Source organism: Rutidosis leptorrhynchoides, chromosome 7 (genome assembly GCF_046630445.1).
Source record: "Rutidosis leptorrhynchoides isolate AG116_Rl617_1_P2 chromosome 7, CSIRO_AGI_Rlap_v1, whole genome shotgun sequence".
NCBI classification, from domain to species: domain Eukaryota; kingdom Viridiplantae; phylum Streptophyta; class Magnoliopsida; order Asterales; family Asteraceae; genus Rutidosis; species Rutidosis leptorrhynchoides.
This window is the reverse complement of record NC_092339.1, coordinates 32,171,727-32,191,506: the sequence shown is the minus strand read 5'-3', so window position 1 is coordinate 32,191,506 and position 19,780 is coordinate 32,171,727. Positions and strand designations below refer to the sequence as shown.

At 36.7% G+C, this 19,780-nt stretch overlaps 2 protein-coding genes across 4 annotated transcripts; one reads left to right on the top strand and one right to left on the bottom strand.

Annotated features, from left to right (window-relative positions):
* Positions 1-905: 905 nt before the first annotated feature.
* LOC139856942 (uncharacterized) lies at positions 906-10,440 on the bottom strand. Of its 3 annotated transcripts, XM_071845654.1 has the most exons (18): positions 10,327-10,440; positions 9,954-10,052; positions 9,735-9,817; positions 9,572-9,656; positions 9,395-9,481; positions 9,206-9,267; positions 8,832-9,013; positions 8,667-8,727; positions 8,205-8,382; positions 8,092-8,130; positions 7,616-7,677; positions 7,476-7,512; positions 7,243-7,292; positions 7,057-7,126; positions 6,898-6,973; positions 1,697-1,776; positions 1,476-1,544; positions 906-1,083 (listed from the first exon to the last, which is right to left on the bottom strand). In XM_071845654.1, exons 1-18 carry the CDS (start codon positions 10,396-10,398, stop codon positions 1,042-1,044), a joined length of 1,434 nt encoding a protein of 477 aa, XP_071701755.1. In that variant the 5' UTR covers positions 10,399-10,440; the 3' UTR covers positions 906-1,041. The 3 variants fall into 3 exon arrangements, with proteins under 3 accessions (XP_071701755.1, XP_071701754.1, XP_071701756.1); XM_071845653.1 differs by having other exon boundaries at positions 906-1,544; XM_071845655.1 differs by having other exon boundaries at positions 906-1,544; positions 6,898-6,967.
* Positions 10,441-12,631: 2,191 nt separating this feature from the next.
* Positions 12,632-13,066, top strand: LOC139859087 (uncharacterized). Its single transcript, XM_071847898.1, has one exon. It carries the CDS (start codon positions 12,632-12,634, stop codon positions 13,064-13,066), a length of 435 nt encoding a protein of 144 aa, XP_071703999.1.
* The last annotated feature ends 6,714 nt before the right edge of the window (positions 13,067-19,780 follow it).

Genomic DNA, 19,780 nt, shown 5'->3' with positions numbered 1-19,780 from the left:
ATTTATTTAGGAGTTTTTGTCGAAAAGAAGCGCATGAACGAGGGAAAGTGATGTGAAGTAGCAGTCCATGATTGGTTCTAGATATTCTCTCACAAACTTTAATTTATTTACACCTCAAATAACAATCAAATTTTAACACATCACCATCAAACTTCATACAAAAGCCCCCATTACAACTCCCTCATTCTCATGTCCCATGTAGGCATGGCAATGGATCGGATGTGAATCGGGTGCGCCTATATCCATATCCATATCCATTTAATTTTTAAAATCCATATCCATATCTATTTAAATATAATTCATCCATTCATATCCATATCCGTTGTGTAGACATATAATGATATATAAATATATATACATATTTTTAAGTAAATATGTATATATTTATATGTATATATGTATTTCGGATGGTAAATGGATATATCCATGGATGAAAAATTGTCATTCATACCCGATTTACTAATTTTTCACATCATCCATATCCATATCCATATCCATTTATCATCCGTTTAGATCATCCATATTCATCTAAATGGATCGGATCGGATATCCATTGTCATCCCTACTCCCATGTCAGCCATACCCAAAAAGTACACCTTATCCACTCCACCTCACAATCACTTATCCACTCCACCTCGCAATCACCATTAACAATTGCTCTTAGAAGAATCACATTGTTCCTATGTCTAAGTTCACCCATAATATAGACTGCCAAAAATGGATTGAATCGGCATATGTTCACATTTACAAACACAAAGTAGGATCATACAAAACATCAAACTAGGCTGTCTGCCATAAGTACGTGATGTACTTGACCTCTTTTTTACTGTAGATATTTAATCATTAGGTCGCATATTATTATTTCTTATACCATTATCATTTCTTATTCTTATTTATATTTATATTTAATTTATATTTATTAGCCATGCATGTGTTGCCCATCTCAAGAACCTCTATATCACAGTATCAGAGAATGTCAAACGGCCAACAAAAGAATGAATACGAGCGATAGCTTTAATACTTTTGTTGCAATCTACAACCTTATTCCTCTGCTTTCATGAAATGATACGCCCTCCTTAACCTCTGCAACAAAAGAAAGGGACAAAAACCTCGCACGATTAGATAACATTAGTGCTAGATTCGAAGAACAAAACCATAATCAGATGGTTGTGATTTGGCCAATTTGAAGTAGCCATAATCGATGGTTGGCGCCTCAAACAGGATTTAACTAACAATGTAGTTTCATCATGACATCATGTAAAATTACTGTTATAATCATTTGATCCATTCCCTTTATAGCTAATATTCTTTCTATGCAACCCATTCACCCATAAACCATTATTTACAAAAACCAACCCAAATCGACCTGTATATATACAAAATGGGTTTAATTCGTCTCCTATAAACGTCAACTATGGAAATATAGACAATTAAGCTGCAAATTGCGTAGAGGATGAGTAATAAAAAACCAGTACCGCTTTTGTATCTCTAGTGCGAAGGAGGTCCAGCCTTTCTTGCGGTCTCTGATGAGTTAACGTAGCAAGCTACATCAATAAGGTCATATAACAATTAATAAAGGTTGCAGTTTAGTTTTATCAGCCAAAAACATTGCATTTGAGATAAAAACACAACCCAAATTGACCATTCATAAGAAAATGGGCCAAAATTGACACCTCTACACACAACTATTGCTTACCCAAAAACTGAAGTTTTCAAGATCTCTTGTAGAAGGCATCAAAGCTTCTGCTTTCTGCAATTCTGCAAGTCTCATTTGATCTGCAATAGAACTCCGTGTCATATTCACAAGAGATGTTTTTCTTTAAACTACCATCAAGTCACTAACTGAAACTACAAGTGTCATTTCGCAGTATGATATAAATTTTTAAGAATGCCAAGTTACAAAATGCATATGTTCTTATGGATCACTGAAATAATCAAATTATATATAGAAGATTCAGTAGTGGGACAAAATAGATCAGGACTGTTGGATGCACAATTTTAATGATAATGCAATAACCTATTCTTGAGTAAAATGAGTATTACATGTTAGATGGACTAGACTGTTTTAGGCTTCATTTAAGGCCGTGTTCTATAAGGCCCATTAGGTCTAGTAGGTTTTACACTTCTGTCTATTTATGTATCCAGATCACACGCTGTATTGATTGAATAACAAACATTACGTATTCAAATCTGTGTACCGATTAACATGGTATCAGTTAGCCTTCTTCCCTCTCAAAAACCCTAATCAATCCCTGCTATATCCAGTCTACTCTCCACAAACATTCATTTTCTTCATGGCACCCACCAATAAATATGATAAACTTTACACTGTTACATCGATCCACCATCTAATACCACTCAAACTCGATCTCACGAAACTGAATTACACTCACTGGAGCACACTTTTCACAAATCATTGTGCTGCATTCAATGTTGACAGCTTCCTTGCTGAATCCTCCACGTCAGACCCACCATCCGAAGAAACAAAAAAGGCAGATGCCGTCGTGTTAGGTTGGATCTATCTTACCATCTCTGAACCGCTCCTGGAACGTCTCCTCAAAAATCAACCAAAGTCCTCTTACGAAGACTGGGAATTTCTCAAGAAAATTTTTCTCGATAATAAACGATCTAAAACTATAGAATTGACTGCTGAGCTTCGTTCTCTTGGTATGGGTGATCAAACTGCCGAAGCATACTTTCATAAAATCGACTCCATTGCAGCAATGCTTGCTAATCTTGATGCAAAAATAAAAGAAGAAGAACTCGTTACCTACGCTATTAACGGGCTTAACAATCGTTTCCCACATGCTACTCACATTATACTTCACACGAATCCCTTTCCTGATCTTGAAACGGTTCGTTCAATGATTACCTTGAAGGAGATGCAATTAAACCGACAAAAACACCTCACAAACGAATCTCAGGGCACGCCTTCAGCCCCATCGATTCTACTTGCTCAGGCCACGAACTCGACATCTCAACAGGCTCGTTCCAGTCAAAGTAATACGCAGGTTTGCCGGAATTTTAACCGGGGTCAATGCCGTTTTGGTGAACGATGTCGATATCTCCATCAACATCAACGAAACAGTAGCAGCAATACCTCTATTTCTCAGGTTTCTCATCGGGCTTCTAATAATTCTCAAGCCCAATTGCTTGGGATTATTGCAGCCCAGCAGCACTATATTGCTCAACAACAGCTACACAGGCCCAACATCACCTCTTACTCTCAGTTTGGCCCACGAACAGGCCCTCTTTCTCATCTAACAGGACCGCCTGGCTTCACCACTACTGGGCTGCAAGCTAACTATGTTGGGCCACCCTCTTTCCCTGCAATCGGGCCTGCTTACTCACCACAGCCGTCCATTAATGGGCTGCAACAGCCCATGCCAAACGCATCAGCCCACCAGAATTATGGGACTGCCAGCTCTATTCTTGGGCCACCACCAACAGGTCACGGCTATCCCACTTATTCGGCCCAACAGCAACCTACTCAAGAAAGAGTTTTGCCACATGCTTTTGCTACTACTTCTCTTCCCGACTATGGTAATTCGGGATGAACTATGGACACTGGTGCGTCAACACACCTTACCTCTAACATTAATAGTCTAAGTACTATTTTTAATCATTGCATTTATCCTTATGTTGTTGTTGGTGACGGTATCTATTCCTGTTATCAACACTGGTCATAGCGTTTTGCCTAATCCTAACCGACCATTACACCTATCAAATGTTCTTGTCACACCCAATATTGTAAAAAAACTTATTTCTGTTCGTCGTTTTGCTCGTGATAATAAAATATCTGTTTGTTTTGACGAATTTGGTTTTTCTGTGAAAGATTTCTAGACACGTCTTCTGCTCCGATGTGATAGCACCGGAGACCTCTATCCACTCACGATCCCGAACTCTACATCAGCTCACCATGCCCTTGTCACCACCCCAAGTATTTGGCATCAGCGTCTTGGACATCCCAGCTCTGATGTTTTTCATCGTCTTATTTCCAATAAGTTTAATACATGTAATAATACGAAGTCTCCCGCGCTTTGTCATGCATGTCAACTTGACAAACACGTGAGACTCCCGCTTAGTAGTTCAAATTCGAATGTTTCTTCATTATTTGATATTATTCACTCGGATTTATGGACTTCTCCCATTCCGAGCCTTAGTGGTTATAAATATTATGTTATTTTTTTGGATCATTACTCGCATTATTTATGGGTCTTTCCTTTACGCAATATATCTGATGTATTTAAAACTTTCTTACATTTTAGAGCTTATGTTAATACACAATTCAACCATGAAATTAAAGCCTTTCAATGCGATCTAGGTGGCGAATTTGACAATAATCAGACTCACCAACTCTTTCAAACCCATGGCATTCAAATCCGTTTCTCATGCCTTCAAACCTCCCAACAAAACGGCAAATCCGAAAGAATGATCCGAACCATCAATTACTTCATCCGTACTCTTCTGTTTCAAGCCAATCTACCACCCACCTTCTGGGTAGAAGCCTTCCACATGGCCACATACCTTCTCAATCTTCTCCCGTCATCCGCTATCAATCATGACATACCCCACACTAGACTCTACAAAACCCCACCTACTTACTTCACTCTCCGTGTATTCGGTTGCCTTTGCTATCCCCGCCTTAACACCACCAACAAACTTGCCCCCCGCTCCACACCATGTATATTTCTTGGATACCCCTCAAACCACCGTGGTTACCGCTGTCTCGACTTATCTACTCATAAAATTATACTCTCCCGTCATGTCACTTTTGATGAAACTTCTTTCCCTTACAACTCCACCTCAAACACTCCTCCACCCACCTATGAATTCCTTGAACCCCCACCTAATCACTTCTCCCGCACCTTTTCTGATTCAACCTCTACATCACCAGAAACTCAAACACCACCTACTCCACCACCTACTAACAACCAACCACCACCACCAAACTCTCCGCCACTAGAGGAACCACTTCCACCTCACTCTCCGGACACTGCTGTCTCATCCGGACCTTCCAACCCCACATCCACTCATCCCATAGTCACCCGTCATCGTGTCGGTACTACCAAACCTGTTCAACGCCTAAATCTTCTTGTCTTTACTCCTACTCCTCTTCCCAAATCCTACCCGCAAGCCTTTCGTGACCCTAACTGGCATAACGCTATGACTGAGGAATATAAAGCTGTGGTTGTTTAAGCACAAGTTTAATGCAGATGGTACTCTCAGCAGATATTTAAGGCTCGGCTCGTTGCTATTGGTCGCAGCCAACAGGTCGGTATTGATTGTGATGAGACCTTCAGCCCGGTTGTTAAACCTGCCACTATCAGAACGTTCTTAGCTTAGCTACTTCTTGACACTGGCCCATTCACCAGCTAGATGTCAAGAATGCTTTTCTTCATGGTACCCTTTCAGAGACGGTTTATATGCATCAGCCACCGGGGTTTTGTGACCCTACACGACCGGATCATCTCTGCTTACTGCAGAAATCTTTATAAGGCCTGAAACAGGCTCCACGTGCCTGGTTTCAGCGATTTGCCGGCTACGCTCAGCGCATTGGCTTTCAGCATAGCCGATGCGATACATCTTTGTTCATTTACCGACAGGGCACCGACGCAGCTTATTTGTTATTATATGTTGACGACATTATTTTGACAGCATCATCATCGGCTTTTCTTCAGCGCATTATCTCCTCCTTACACACTGAGTTTTCGATGACAGACCTCGGCCCGCTAAACTACTTTCTCGGTATATCTGTCACCCGTACTTCTTCCGGGATCTTTCTCTCACAGAAGAAGTATGCATCCGAGATACTTGAGCGTGCAAACATGATTGGGTGCAAACCAAGCAGGACACCGATTGACACTGGCACTAAGCTCATTCACACCGGCCCTCCGGTTAAGGATCCCACTTTATATCGCAGCCTCGCTGGCGCCTTACAGTACCTTACTTTCACCCGACCATACATCTCTTACGCCGTCCAACAGATATGTTTATTTATGCATGACCCTCGTGAACCTCGCGGCTCTCCGACGGATCATCCGTTATGTTCAGGGCACACTTGATCTCGGTTTACAGCTGTATAGCTCCTCCTCCACCTCCTTGGTTGCATATTCAGACGCCGACTGGGCTGGTTGCCCATCGACCCGACGCTCCACTTCTGGTTACTGTGTATTTTTGGGTAATAATCTTCTCTCATGATCCTCTAAACGCCAACACACTCCATCGCGTTCCAGTGCCGAAGCCGAGTATCGAGGAGTTGCCAACGCCGTGGCTGAAACGTGTTGGCTTCGTAATCTTCTCCGTGAGCTTCATTGTCCGCTATCCTCTGCTACCCTCGTCTACTGCGACAACGTCAGCGCAGTCTACATGTCCGGTAACCCTGTCCAGCATCAGCGCACCAAGCATATAGAGATAGACATCCACTTTGTTCGTGATCTTGTTCTTAAAGGTTATGTTCGCGTGCTTCATGTTCCTTCTCGTTACCAGTTTGCCGATATCTTCACCAAAGGTCTACCGACTGCTCTCTTCGACGAGTTTCGCTCCAGTTTGAGCGTGCACGCTACTCCCGCTCCAATTGCGGGGGAATGTTAGATGGACTAGACTGTTTTAGGCTTCATATAAGGCCGTGTTCTATAAGGCCCATTAGGTCTAGTAGGTTTTACACTTCTGTCTATTTATGTATCCAGATCACACGGTGTATTGATTGAATAACAAACATTACGTATTCAAATCTGTGTACCGATTTAAAATACACTTTGGGCGACTTCTTATCCGTTCGACCCCCATTCATTGCGGCTAACTATTCACCAGATTCGGTACATATAACAATAACCCAAACCCACCTATACCTAACTAATTGTTTAAAGTTGACACTTTTACTTCATACGATCTTACCTCCTCGTGCTGTTTCTTGAGCTACCCCTATCCATGATCGAGCATATTCAGCCACTATATCTGTCATATCCTGCAACTGTACCCTTTATCTTAAATCTTGGTGATGGACTTGGATTTAAAAACTTATGTAAGTTTAGGTAAAAAAAAAAACGTAATTACATCGGATCTCTCTTTTGTTCCTTCCCCAGGAGACAAATCCTTCACCCATTCAATCTCAGCAACACGATACCTTCATACATTATAAAGGACACATGTTCATTTTTTTTTTTTTTAATGGCTAGAAAAAAAAATCAGTCAGGACAAGCTATAAACAAGAGTGATGATGATGATGATGATGATTCTAACCCGTCTTGATCCCAGTTTCGAAGGATTCTACATCTTCGCCGACTTTCAACCTACATGAAATCAAGTATTTAATAATAACTATTAACTGGAGCTGCATATAAAGAGACAAAAGAAAAGCAGGGACCTATTATAGATCCAACTTAATGATTTATTTTATTTACATACATAGGTAGAAAGATATATATTTGATATAATACATATTGATCAAAAAGAAAGTAAACAAACAATCTCACCTCTAGGAAAAATCGCCCATCCGGAAGTGGCTCACAACTGCATGATCCGGAAACAGACTGTTAATTATCTATTAACTTGAGATACACACGTGTATGATATAACTATGTAATATGTAACAAGGCGTATGATTGGAAAGTACTCTGTAATTTCAACTTCACATCCATAATCAGCTATAGATCCTGTCGTAGAGTCAAGTGTAACCTAGAGGTGGAAACACAAATCAGAGCTAAGAACAATGAGTTGAAGTGACTCAACCAATAAATCTTTATCAGTAAAAATACAGAGATGCCCATTTAGTTTTAGAACATCAATTCAAGTAGTGTTTTATCTCTAATAGGTCAAACAGAATATTAAATTAAAAATAAAAAAAGGCCACAAGTTAAACAACATGAAAGTCGCCCACATAGCAAAAAACTTTTTCATTCAAGGCATAATAGTCTAATACTATACGACTATGTGTAATAAAGTTTGACACACCAATTATTTATAGAAAAAACCGAAACTTTTTAACTAATAGAGTTTGGTGTCAACCACGAAATCACATGTTTTGACATGTAAAAATCCCATCAATTTTGACACTTGTAGAAAAAGAAAATGAGAAGTTCATATATCTACCATTCCCATTCGCCGATTTCCTTCCATGAGTCTCCTCACCTGTCATTTTCAAGATAGAAGTCAAACATAAGTCTGTAATGTGCATGTAAATAGATTAGATATTAAAAACACACCATGAGTCTGTAACGGGCTTCAAAAATATTCAAATGGAACTTCTGGAAAGGTAGGACGACATCCAAGACAAAAAGAGGTAGTAAATCAGGGCCCATATTGGTCAAACTGTCGTTCTCTAATTTCCTTTCTGCATATTCCACTGGGAAATTTCTTTCTATTATATTTTTCAGCGTCACACTAAGAATAAATTAAGGAAATAACAGTATATGTTAGTTAAATCCAAATGACCATCACATATCAGCAGAACAGCAAGTAACATTTGTATTTAAGGAAACATAACGTGTGTACTTCTATATGGGCAGTTTTACTTATTTGCATATTTTATGCACCCGTCCCATATACATGTATTGGGGATACAGAAATGTGTAATATTTGAAAATTAGAGACTTATACTATATGTTTCTCAGAAGTTATTTGAGCAATTAAAATATTATCTGCTATCAACAGCAGAATCAACTCACCTGATTGCACAAGTTCTTGGACTGATAAACAGAACCGTTCGGCACAATGGGCATCGGTTGCCTAGCAAATATTCAAGGGTCCAAAACAACATTAGAGAAATACTATGTGAAAGGAAAACTGATGATAGAAACAAAAACAAAAAACAAAAGATAAAAAAGACTTGCCACGATCCATTGACTGAAAGAGGCATGAACGACAAAAAGTATGCCCGCATGGAGTTGTGATTGGTTCATAGAGTAACTTTAAGCAAACTGTGCAATCAAAGTCATCAGTACGTGGAGTTTGACCTTGGTCTCTCTTCCCAAATATATTGGCTATAAACCTTTGTAAATTCTTTAGAGCATTGCTACATGACACCAGAAATAGAAAAGCATATTAGTACATATTTTAGTATTTTACTGTATAGTAAAGGCAAAAAGAAAGAATGTATTGCATCTAGTCATACATATAAAACGAAAATGATCATTAAGAAAGTATAAAGATAAAACTACCTAGACGTATAACATTTAAAGAAGGGAAGGATATTGTAATAGAATACCTTGAATCATCAATCTGAAGACCTGTATCAATCACATCACGGGCTAATTCGAACTTCTCTAACTGCCAAAGGATATTATTATGATTAATGACATGAACAAATGGTAACAATGAGACAATGGGCATATATACTTCTGCACATTATTACGTGCTAGACAATTTATATATCGACTAGTATATAGAGAGTCACCAGAATCAGTGCATTTGCTTTCAGGATATATGCCATTATGGAATCATTTTGCAAGTTCATGAACTGTTCAGCATCCTTCAGAGCAAGCTGAATAAACAGAGATATTCAAGCCGATTAGATGATAACATATATAAAAGGTCACATTTAAGCTAAGCCAGAAAGATAAAGTCCGCATACGCTAGCATGGGTTGTAGGGTCAAGCCCGCTCAACGGTCTTCGTTCAGACAAAGAAGCTGGTCTGTGTTTCAAAAACTGCACAATCCTGTTTCACATAATCAAAGACACCCTTAGAACCAGTGAAAGATGAAACCTTTTCACACACTCAAACACGAAGATTCACCTGAGTAAAGCAGCACATCGGTTACTAAGAATGATAGGATCATCTGGTTTAATAGTATGAGCTCTTGAGTAACAATTAACTGCCTGATTAAAAAACATTATTCAACATAAATCTCATGAGTAATCATCTCGCCTATAATCAAGCCAGTAAATGATCAACAGAATTTAATAAATAAAATAACAATTATGTTCATAAGAAGCAACTAGTTTAATAATGTACCTTCTCGAAACGATTATCTCTAAACGCTTTGTTGCCCATTTTCATTAGATCAATAAGATGATTATACGGCCCGGTGTCTAAAGAATCTCCTTTATTCACCTGAATCAGTTTCAACAACACAAATTATATTCAAGCCTCATAAATTCAAGTAACAATGAAACCAAATACATATTCGTTTGGTTCATATAAAGCTAAAACTCAAAAAAATGCAACTCAGCTCAATCATCAACTCTATATCTTAAATTAGGGCCAAACATTTCACTATTACTATCAATAGTTATCAGTAATTAGTATATCATAAACATAATAATTGCATGTAATCATAATTGAACCAATTTTCGGATTACAATAAGTCAATAACCCTAATTCTCACCAAAACAAAATCCTGCACATCTTCAATTCCTTCCAATTTAAATTCAGCTGGTGATTCGTCTACAGCAGCCATTTGAATATATATATATCGAATTGAAGAAATATACAAACACAAATAATTTTGCTAATGATAATAAAAACGCTGATAATTTAGCAAAAAATGCAGAATTCGAGAGTGTGAAATGAGATTGTTGTTAGTTGAAGATTATAGATAAACAGCGTGTGCTTCCTTGTATCATTTGGTTTATACACGGACTACATTTGATTACGTGTACTCTTTTACTCTGTACGTATATGTGTATATAAATAATAAATAAAGAATTGACTTTAGTTGAATCGTTGGATGCTCTCTTGGTTCGAAAAAGAATGAACTAAATACAAAATATAGTTGATAGTATTTTATTATCGATTAATTTTAAATTTGATAAAATTATTATAAGTGGGTTAGATTCATTGAGTGTAATGAAAATGAGCTAAAATGGTAAATAGTAAATATAAATCATTGAAAGGTAACCATGTATTTTCATTATGTGTAAGTGTTAATAAAAAAAATTACAAACTAAGAAATATATCAAAATAATGTGATACATATAGTCAAATAAAAGATGAATTAGTAATTTGACATTTGGTTTGAGTCTCGTGTTGGTTGACTATGAGCTAAAATGGTAAATAGAAGTCTCGTTGAAGTAGCGATGTATTTTCATTATGTGTAAGTGTTAATAAAAAAAAATTACAAACTAAGAAATATATCAAAATAATGTGATTGTGATAAATATAGTAAAGTAAAAGATGAATTAGTAATGTGACATTTGGTTTGAGTCTCGGGCTTGTTCAATATATGGCTGGTAAATATAAGCAAATTTTTGAGATTACTTTTTTCTCGTGTGTAGCTTATTCGATTGATTTACACTCGTTTTGCTAGGAGTTTTGTCGAAGGTTGTTTAGTTCGTGGTTTGTCTTGTTGTTTCGTGTTGGTTGTCTATATGTAACTTTTTTTATAAGTCGTGTCTTTTTGTAATCTCGTTTTATACTTACTAGCTTCGTGCTAGATAATTTTAATCCCTTTTATATAAAATCTTGCCTTTAAAAAAAAGAATTAAGAAGTTAGATTAATTATTCACTATAACTAAAACCACGTTACTATTTACTATTAAATTATTGAAAGACAAATGTGGTGTGCTACAAAAGGCGACAATCAAGATACAAGTCAAATAATGGGGTTTAAAAATGATGCGACTAATAAAATTGAAACAATTGCATGTTTACGAACAAACCTAACACACTATTGGTTTTTAGTGAATGTTGGAACAAGAAAAAATAAGTTGAAGGGGAAAATGTATACTCTACACTCAGGCCGGTTTTGATATCAAGCTTTAGGGACGATTGCTCACACGGTGTGTATATCACTGATGAATTATAAAATTCAATAAATAATGATGTCCATAAGCCGACATTTAACGATACCGAATTTTTTTTTTATAATGTTGATGAAACATGTTTATAGTCAGTGTGATACAGGAAGGAAATGAAGGCTTTAAATATGTTTTTTAACGATGCAAAATAGAGAAAGGGTTTTGATGAGATAAGTTTAAAGATGATGACCAATTTAATGATGAAGGATGTTTTCTCGTTGGGAAGTGATTCCAGTTAAGGTCTTAGGCGTGTTGGTGATTTTAGTGTCATCCAACGTACATTTTAGTTAGTTGCGATTTACTTGAATGCAGGTATTAGCTAGCTATACTTAACAACGGGGGTTCGGAGAGTGTGGAGTACATGCCCGTAAGAGTTGGCTACTAACTGTTTCGCAAAATGCGGGAGTCAAGGGGGCTGCGCCCCCTTGCGGGGTCCAAGCAGCGCCCCTGGCTGGGGCCCCGATCCCAGGTGAGCGGACAGGGGTCGAGGGGGCAGCGCCCCTCGCGGGACTATACGTTTTAATGAAAGGGTGTCATTTAACAGTTTTAATGAAAGGGTGTCATTTAACAATTTTTCCCGCCTGTTTGAAAGGTTGTGTCCTTTCAAATTACAACTGCCATTTTTGAGGAGTTTTCTTATTTCGTTTTTCCTTATTCTGCATTCATCAACAAACAGAAAACACATACTTACTCTCTAACAATTTGATCAGTGATTTCGTAGCCAAAAACACTGATTGCGTTCTTGTCTTATCCCTGTAAAGATTTCGTGCAACCGAGACAATTGTAGGGTCGAAATACTTTATAGAGAAAGTGAACACACGATTCAAGAACGAATCCAGGCAGTCAATTCATACCCATTTTCTAACAAATCTATAAAGTATTCTGTGTATAATCATGTATGGGGAAACGGTGAAAGGGATGACAAGAAAGTTTGCAAAACTGGAGAAATTTGAAGGTGTTAATTTTCGTAGATGGCAACAGAAGATGCGGTTTCTGTTAACTACGTTGAAGGTTATTTATGTTCTGTCCACCCCCATACCGGAACTTCCTGATGATGCAACTATGGATCAAATCAGGAGAAGAAACAAGTGGGATAACGATGATTTCATATGTCGTGGCCACATTCTAAACGGTATGTCTGATGTTCTTTTTGATGTTTACCAATCTGTAGAAACTGCAAAGGAATTATGGGATTCACTTGAATCCAAATACATGGCCGAAGATGCTTCAAGTAAGAAGTTTTTTGTGAGTAATCTCAATAATTACAAAATGGTGGATTCAAGGCCTGTTATGGAACAGTTCCACGAAATTCTTCGAATTTTGGGATAGTTTACACAACACAATCTGAAAATGGATGAATCCATTTTAGTGTCTTCAATTATAGACAAACTGCCACCATCATGGCAGACTTTCAAACACATGTTAAAGCATAAGAAGGAAGAGTTGTCCTTGACTGAATTGGGTGGCACCCTACGTATTGAGAAATCAATACGGGTTCAAGAGGGTGGTAAGACTAAAGAAAAGAACGTTGCATCATCCTCTGTTAACATGATTGAGGATGGTAAACGTGGGAACAAAAATAACAAAAAGTTCAATGGAAAGAAATGTAAGTTTCAGGTAAAAACGATGGTTTTAACAAGAAGGATAAGAAATCTTGTTGGATTTGTGGCAAACCTAGTCATTTTAAGAATGAATGTCGTGTTGGAAAGAACGAGGATGGAGTAAGCGGTTCGGGTTCGGGAAACGGGTCTAAGGACCAAGTTCCTAACCAATGTCAGAATTTTGATTGTATTATAAATTCTGTTCAGAATTATGTGTCACATATTTCTGAAGCGTTTTATGTGCAGGATGATAACATAGCGTGGTGGATTGATTCCGGGGCCACATGTCATGCATGTAAAGATCGTTGTTGGTTTAAGACATTTCAACCTGATGATGATGTGCTTCACACGGGGAACGAATCAGTCACTCCTATCATTGGTCGTGGCAATGTTGTTTTACAAATTAGTTCTGATAAGACAATTACTTTAAATAATGTGTTGCATGTTCCTGGTTTGAGAAAGAATCTGATTTCCAATCCTATATTAAATAAGTGTGGTTACAAACAAGTATTTGAATCCGACAAGTATATCTTGTCGAAGGGTGGCGTGTTTATTGGATTTGGATACTGTAATATTGGTATGTTTATGTTGAATTTTAAGAATGTTCCTGTTGTTGATAATTCTGCTTGCATGATTAGTTCTAGTTCAACTTAGTCAAGTTTATGGCATGCTCGTCTAGGACATTTACATTATAAAAGAATGTATGAAATGTCTAAAGTTGATTTAATTCCTACATTTGAAAAGTGCTTTGAAAAATGTAATACTTGTATGTTGAATAAAATCACGAGACAACCTTTTAAGACCATAAACAGGACGTCTTTGAATGTAGAACTAATTCATAGTGACCTTTGTGATTTTCATGCTACACCTTCTTTAGGAAATTAGAAGTATGTAATCACATTTATAGATGATGTGTGATGTGTGCGGAGGTGTATACGAAATAGTTATATTTTTGTTTCGAAATATTATTAAAAACGATACAATTTTACACAAGTTATTTATTTATTTATAGAGTGGATATACCTAAACCTTGCTACAACACTTATAGGCAGTGTACCTCATCGTACAGTAGTGTAGTTTTTAGTAAGTCCGGTTCGTCCACAGGGAACTAGCGAAGTTTAATGCTATATTTTTAAAACTATATTTGTATAAATATAAATATATATATATAAGTAGTATTATTATTATAAAAGGGGGTTTTTACCGTTTAATGACCGGTTTGTCAATTTTATGTCTTAAGTCGCAATTAAAACCTAATGTAAAATATTAAAAATAAATATAACTTAATTTAAAGCGTAAAGTAAATAACGATAATTAAAGTGCGATAAATTAAAGTGCGATAAATAAAATGACAGTAAATAAAAATGCGATGAAATATGAAATAAAGGAATTATGCTTATTTAAACTTCCGTAATCATGATGTTTGACGTGTTGATTTTAGTTTATTACCATGGGTTAATTGTCCTTTATCCTGGATTATTCGATATGTCCATACGGTTTTGTCCATAATAGTCCATCAGTCATAAATATAAAGTGCAAGAGTCTTCGTCAAATTATCCTTATACCCGAAGTCAAATATTCCAACTAATTGGGGATTCGGATTGTAACAAGGTCTTAATACTTTATTTAATGAATACACCAGGTTATCGACTGCGTGTAGTCCAAGGTTTTACTACTTTGTTAACAATTACACCAATTACCCTTGAATGTAATCCACCCCTGTTTTAATGAGTCCATTAACTATTAATCCATTCCCATGTCCGGTAAAATGAACGATAATTCGTATTTATAGATATCCCGCCCACCGTACCCGATTAAGCGTATGTGGTTATAAATAGATACGTCAAATTGCAATCTTTATATTAAATTAACGAGGTATCGTTTAGTTAATATAAAGATCATTAATATCCCATAGTCTAATTTCCACAAGTGTCGTTCTTTTGTCCAAACCCCAATTATGGTACAAAGCCCAATTACCCCGTTTTTAATATTTTAGCCCAACATCACGATTACTTCAATTTAAATAAGCATAATAATAACTTAGCTACGAGACATTAATTTAAAAAGGTTGAACATAACTTACAATGATTAATAATAGCGTAGCGTTACACGGACAGAATTTCGACTTACACACTTACAACATTCGCTATCATACCCTTATTATTATTAATCTTAAATTAAAATTAAAATTAAAATTATATATATATATATATATATATATATATATATATATATATATATATATATCGTGTGAGAGAGAGAGAGATTGAAAAAGGGATATATAAATCGGCTGAGTTCGTTGCTTTTTATAGGATGTGGCCTGCTACAGTGATCCATGCGACCGCATGGATCTTGTGCCTCGCATGGCCACTTTTTACAGCTCAGGATCTTTTGTTTTTTATTTGCCGACGGTTTTATTAAATATATATAATATATAATTTTAAGAATTATTTATATATTATTATATTTATGTGCATAGTTGACTTGTAATTTTTGCTCTGTTGCGTCGCGCGTTGAGAGTTGACTCTGGTCCTGGTTCCGGATTTTCGAATGTCCTTGCGTACTATTTAATATCTTGTACTTTGCATTTTGCGGCTCGTACTCTTGTAATTTTTAGACGTTTCTCATCAATAATTTGAACCACTTTGATTATACTTTGTACTTTTTCGCTTTTTGGTCATTTGCGTCTTCAATTCGTCGAATCTGTCTTTTGTCTTCACCTTTTATTATTTAAACGAATATTACTTGTAAATAGAACAATTGCAACTAAAAGCTTATCTTTCTTGAGGGATAATGCTATGAAATATATGTTTGTTTTTAGCATTATCAAATATTCCCACACTTGAGCGTTGCTTGTCCTCAAGCAATATAGTCTTGAAAAAATACTAGAATCACTTCTTTAATCTTCACACTTTGTACATCAGTGATTTCTATACGGCGGTATGAACAATGATAGTAACGATGTGGTTTACAGTCCCACATGACTATGAAAATTTAGATCCTTTAGGAAATTGGATCTTTATGAAAACATTTGATCTTTTGAAAATTCAATCTAGCTTTTACCCTAGATAATTTTTCCGGAATAACCCTTCACCGGTGTTTGCAAAATATTTTTGTGAGTTTTGTGGGTTTCAGATTTGAAAATCTTAGCTCAAAACTTATGGTTTTGTGTCACCCACTTGCTAATCTTGTATTAGGAAAGCAACACGTCCAGTATACTTGCTCCGTATATTACCTTTCCGTAAACTACCGTCCGGTTGTAAAGGAAAGCGTTGAACAAGCAACTGTTAAGGCAATGTCCCGTGACATGCTTTTGATTATGGTCTATAACGTGTCGGATGCAATTACTATCCTTTGTAGGAGCAATAGTAAAGATCACCCTATAATTTTTCGGTCTGGCACAAGGTTCTGTCTTCGACCATGCTATGCAACCACCGTTCTTACGGTTGACACCCGATTTGGTTCAGGTGACCTAATGAATTCCAGGTGAATTCCTAGGATTTTACGTTCAATGGTAATGAACGCATTGAAAATAGGGTTTCAGAAAACAAATCGGTTTGTAATTTTGATCAAAATATTTTCTCGTTCAAGCTCGAGTTTAGATATCATTGAATTCCATGAGTTTGAATTCTCAATCTTTAAGGTCAATCTCAAGGATTGAGTAATATCAGTCTTAAAAGCTGATTTTTGATCTTTAAGGAGATTATCCTTTCTGGGGATCTGATTCATTAGTCTTATAAGCTAATTTGCATGGTGCCCCCCCCATTGTACGAGACATATCCTCTCATGGTTAGGATAAGTCTGACCACTTGGCGACCCTGTTTGATGCTGAGGTCCGTGGATTTCCAGCTGATTTTCGAGAAAACTTTTCAAGGTTTTTCGTAGACTCTACAACTGGTCTGGACGACAACTTCCTGACCTAAATCAAGAAGTGCGTGTCTTTTTCGGAAGACTTTACTTCCTTTTAATAATGGAATTGATTCATCGTGTAGATCCATCTTTCTTTCAAATATATTACAATTTACCAGGTAAAACAGTTAATTTTGTTCAAATCAAAAGTATCTTCAATTATTTGTACAAAAATATGTGACATATGTTCTAAATAACTTGGTAAATTTTTCCCACACTTGGCTTTTATTTTCCTTTTTTTGCCTTTTTATTTTCCTCTATTCCATTTTAAATGAATTCTAACATTTTAGGTTGTTTCTCAATTTATGTCCTTTCCGAGGTAACAATAATTTCGGTGTTAACACCTAGTTTTATCGTTCATAAATATGTATAAACATGATTTTGAGTTCATTTAGTTGAAAATTTTGAAAAATTTTACTAGAATTGGGTAGTCAGTATATAAGACTAGGGTTGTTCTTTATTATCAGAGAGCACTAGATTCTAATACAACTACTGCGTTACTAGTATTTTTAATGGTAACCAAGTGTTTAAGTTAAAAATTTTAAAAATTCGAAAGAATTTAACCCCTTCCCACACTTAAGATCTTGCAATGCCCTCATTTGCAAGAAATCAGTAACAATTTAAATTATTGAGGGTGATTAGCGTAGAAAAATGATTAAATTTTACCAAAGTTTCCAAACATATTGGAGTTTGTTTGTTGAATGATAAATGGTGCACATCATTTGTTCATTCCGTCTTGTTATTACATCACATTTGTTTTTCGTTTTGTCCTCAAAATTAGTAGCTTTTGCTGAACTTAATGCCAGTCTTTGAAAGTTTGCTGTTTTACCCTGTTGTGTACAATTGACAATATACATACATACAAATAATAACATGCATAGTAATTTGAAATGGGACTTAACATCCACTTTCAAATCAAATATGAAATATTAGTACAACATAATAAAAATGTTAAAACTTACATAAAAGTATCACAATATTATATGTTTAAACATAAGTAAATAAAAATAATAAAAGATAAAAATCACCAACGGAAACTGTATCAATCTGGATAGGGGTTCCAGTTCATGTCGTCGGGCAGGTTCCATGGTTGGTTATAGGTGTACTGATAGGCCTGGTTAGGGTCATAGAGAGTAAATGGTGGTCGCATATCGGGCTGGTGTGGAGGATAGTAAGTAGGTCGGGTCGGTACGTAGTTATGTGGTACCTGAGGTGATAGCTGGCTCATGATCTGATGCTAATGATAGTGCCATCTATCATGCTGTCATTGCCTGGAATGCTCGTACACATTCTCGGCGTGCCACTGCTCGAACTGACTAAATCTAGCCTCGTTTGTCATTTCTACCTCATCTATACGCTGATAAACGTCAGTAATAGCCTCCCTAATGACATCCCTAATGTCATCCGCTTCCTCCATTTCCTCATCTGAACCTCTCTCTACCTGTGGATGACGACCATCATATGGTACTGCCTGATTGCGTCTGCTCTTTAATACCTTTGCACCCTGATAGACCTTCAATCCTAAAGTATCAACATGTTCCTTACACACCATCAGTGGACCCCCTTTGACCCCTATCTACACCCAAATACTCTCCAATGAGAGTAACAAAAATACCTCCTCCTATTATTCCCCCGTCCTGTATTCCTGCCACCATTTTGGACAGATAAAAACCAACACAGTAGGGGATATTAACAAAGCTTCTAGTGTTTCGAATACACTTAAGGTAAAATAAATCGTGTAAGGTCATCTTCTCCTTGTTATTACCTCTTTGTGTAATCAAATTAGCTAAAAATCTATGTATAATATGAAGCTCTGCTTTGTTAATATCTAAATAGGAGTGTCTTCCTCCTAGCGTAAAAACGTTATAATTTGACATACGCCTCCAGACGGCGTCCGCGTCAAAATTCCTATCTACCCTTTCACCATGATAAATCAAATTTGTACAATCAGGTAGTAGTAATTCACCAGGAGTGTAAATCTGTAAAGCCCTGGCCATGTCCAGCATGGACATCCTATACATCCTACGGCCAAGTAAAAATCTAAGAAAATTTCTATCATCTAACCTAACTACATCCGTATTTAATGTTATAGTACTCATAAGCTCAATACACCATTCTTTATATACAGGCCTACGAATGGTGAATAAATGTTCCCAATCGGGAAAAGAAGAGTTCCCATACCTTTGGATCAGATGCTGCCTAACTGAGTTAACTAGTTGGACCCTTTCCAAAGGCTCCCAATCGATTACCCTCGGCACTTCTACATTTTTCGTTACCAGTTTAAATTTGTTACTTTGGTACGTCGGGTAATCTATCCAGCTTCGATCAAATCTCAAATTAGGATGCAACTGTTCTTCATGAATCGTTGGGTGTTCTATTATTGGATGAATTGAAAATTGTACGTAGGCATTAACATATTCTTGCTGCGGATCATAATATGGTATGTGTTGATCATTATGATATTGTTATTCCTGTTGTTGTTCCTGTTCAGGTTCTGGTTCATATTGCGTTTCTGGTTCAGGTTCCAGAGCAG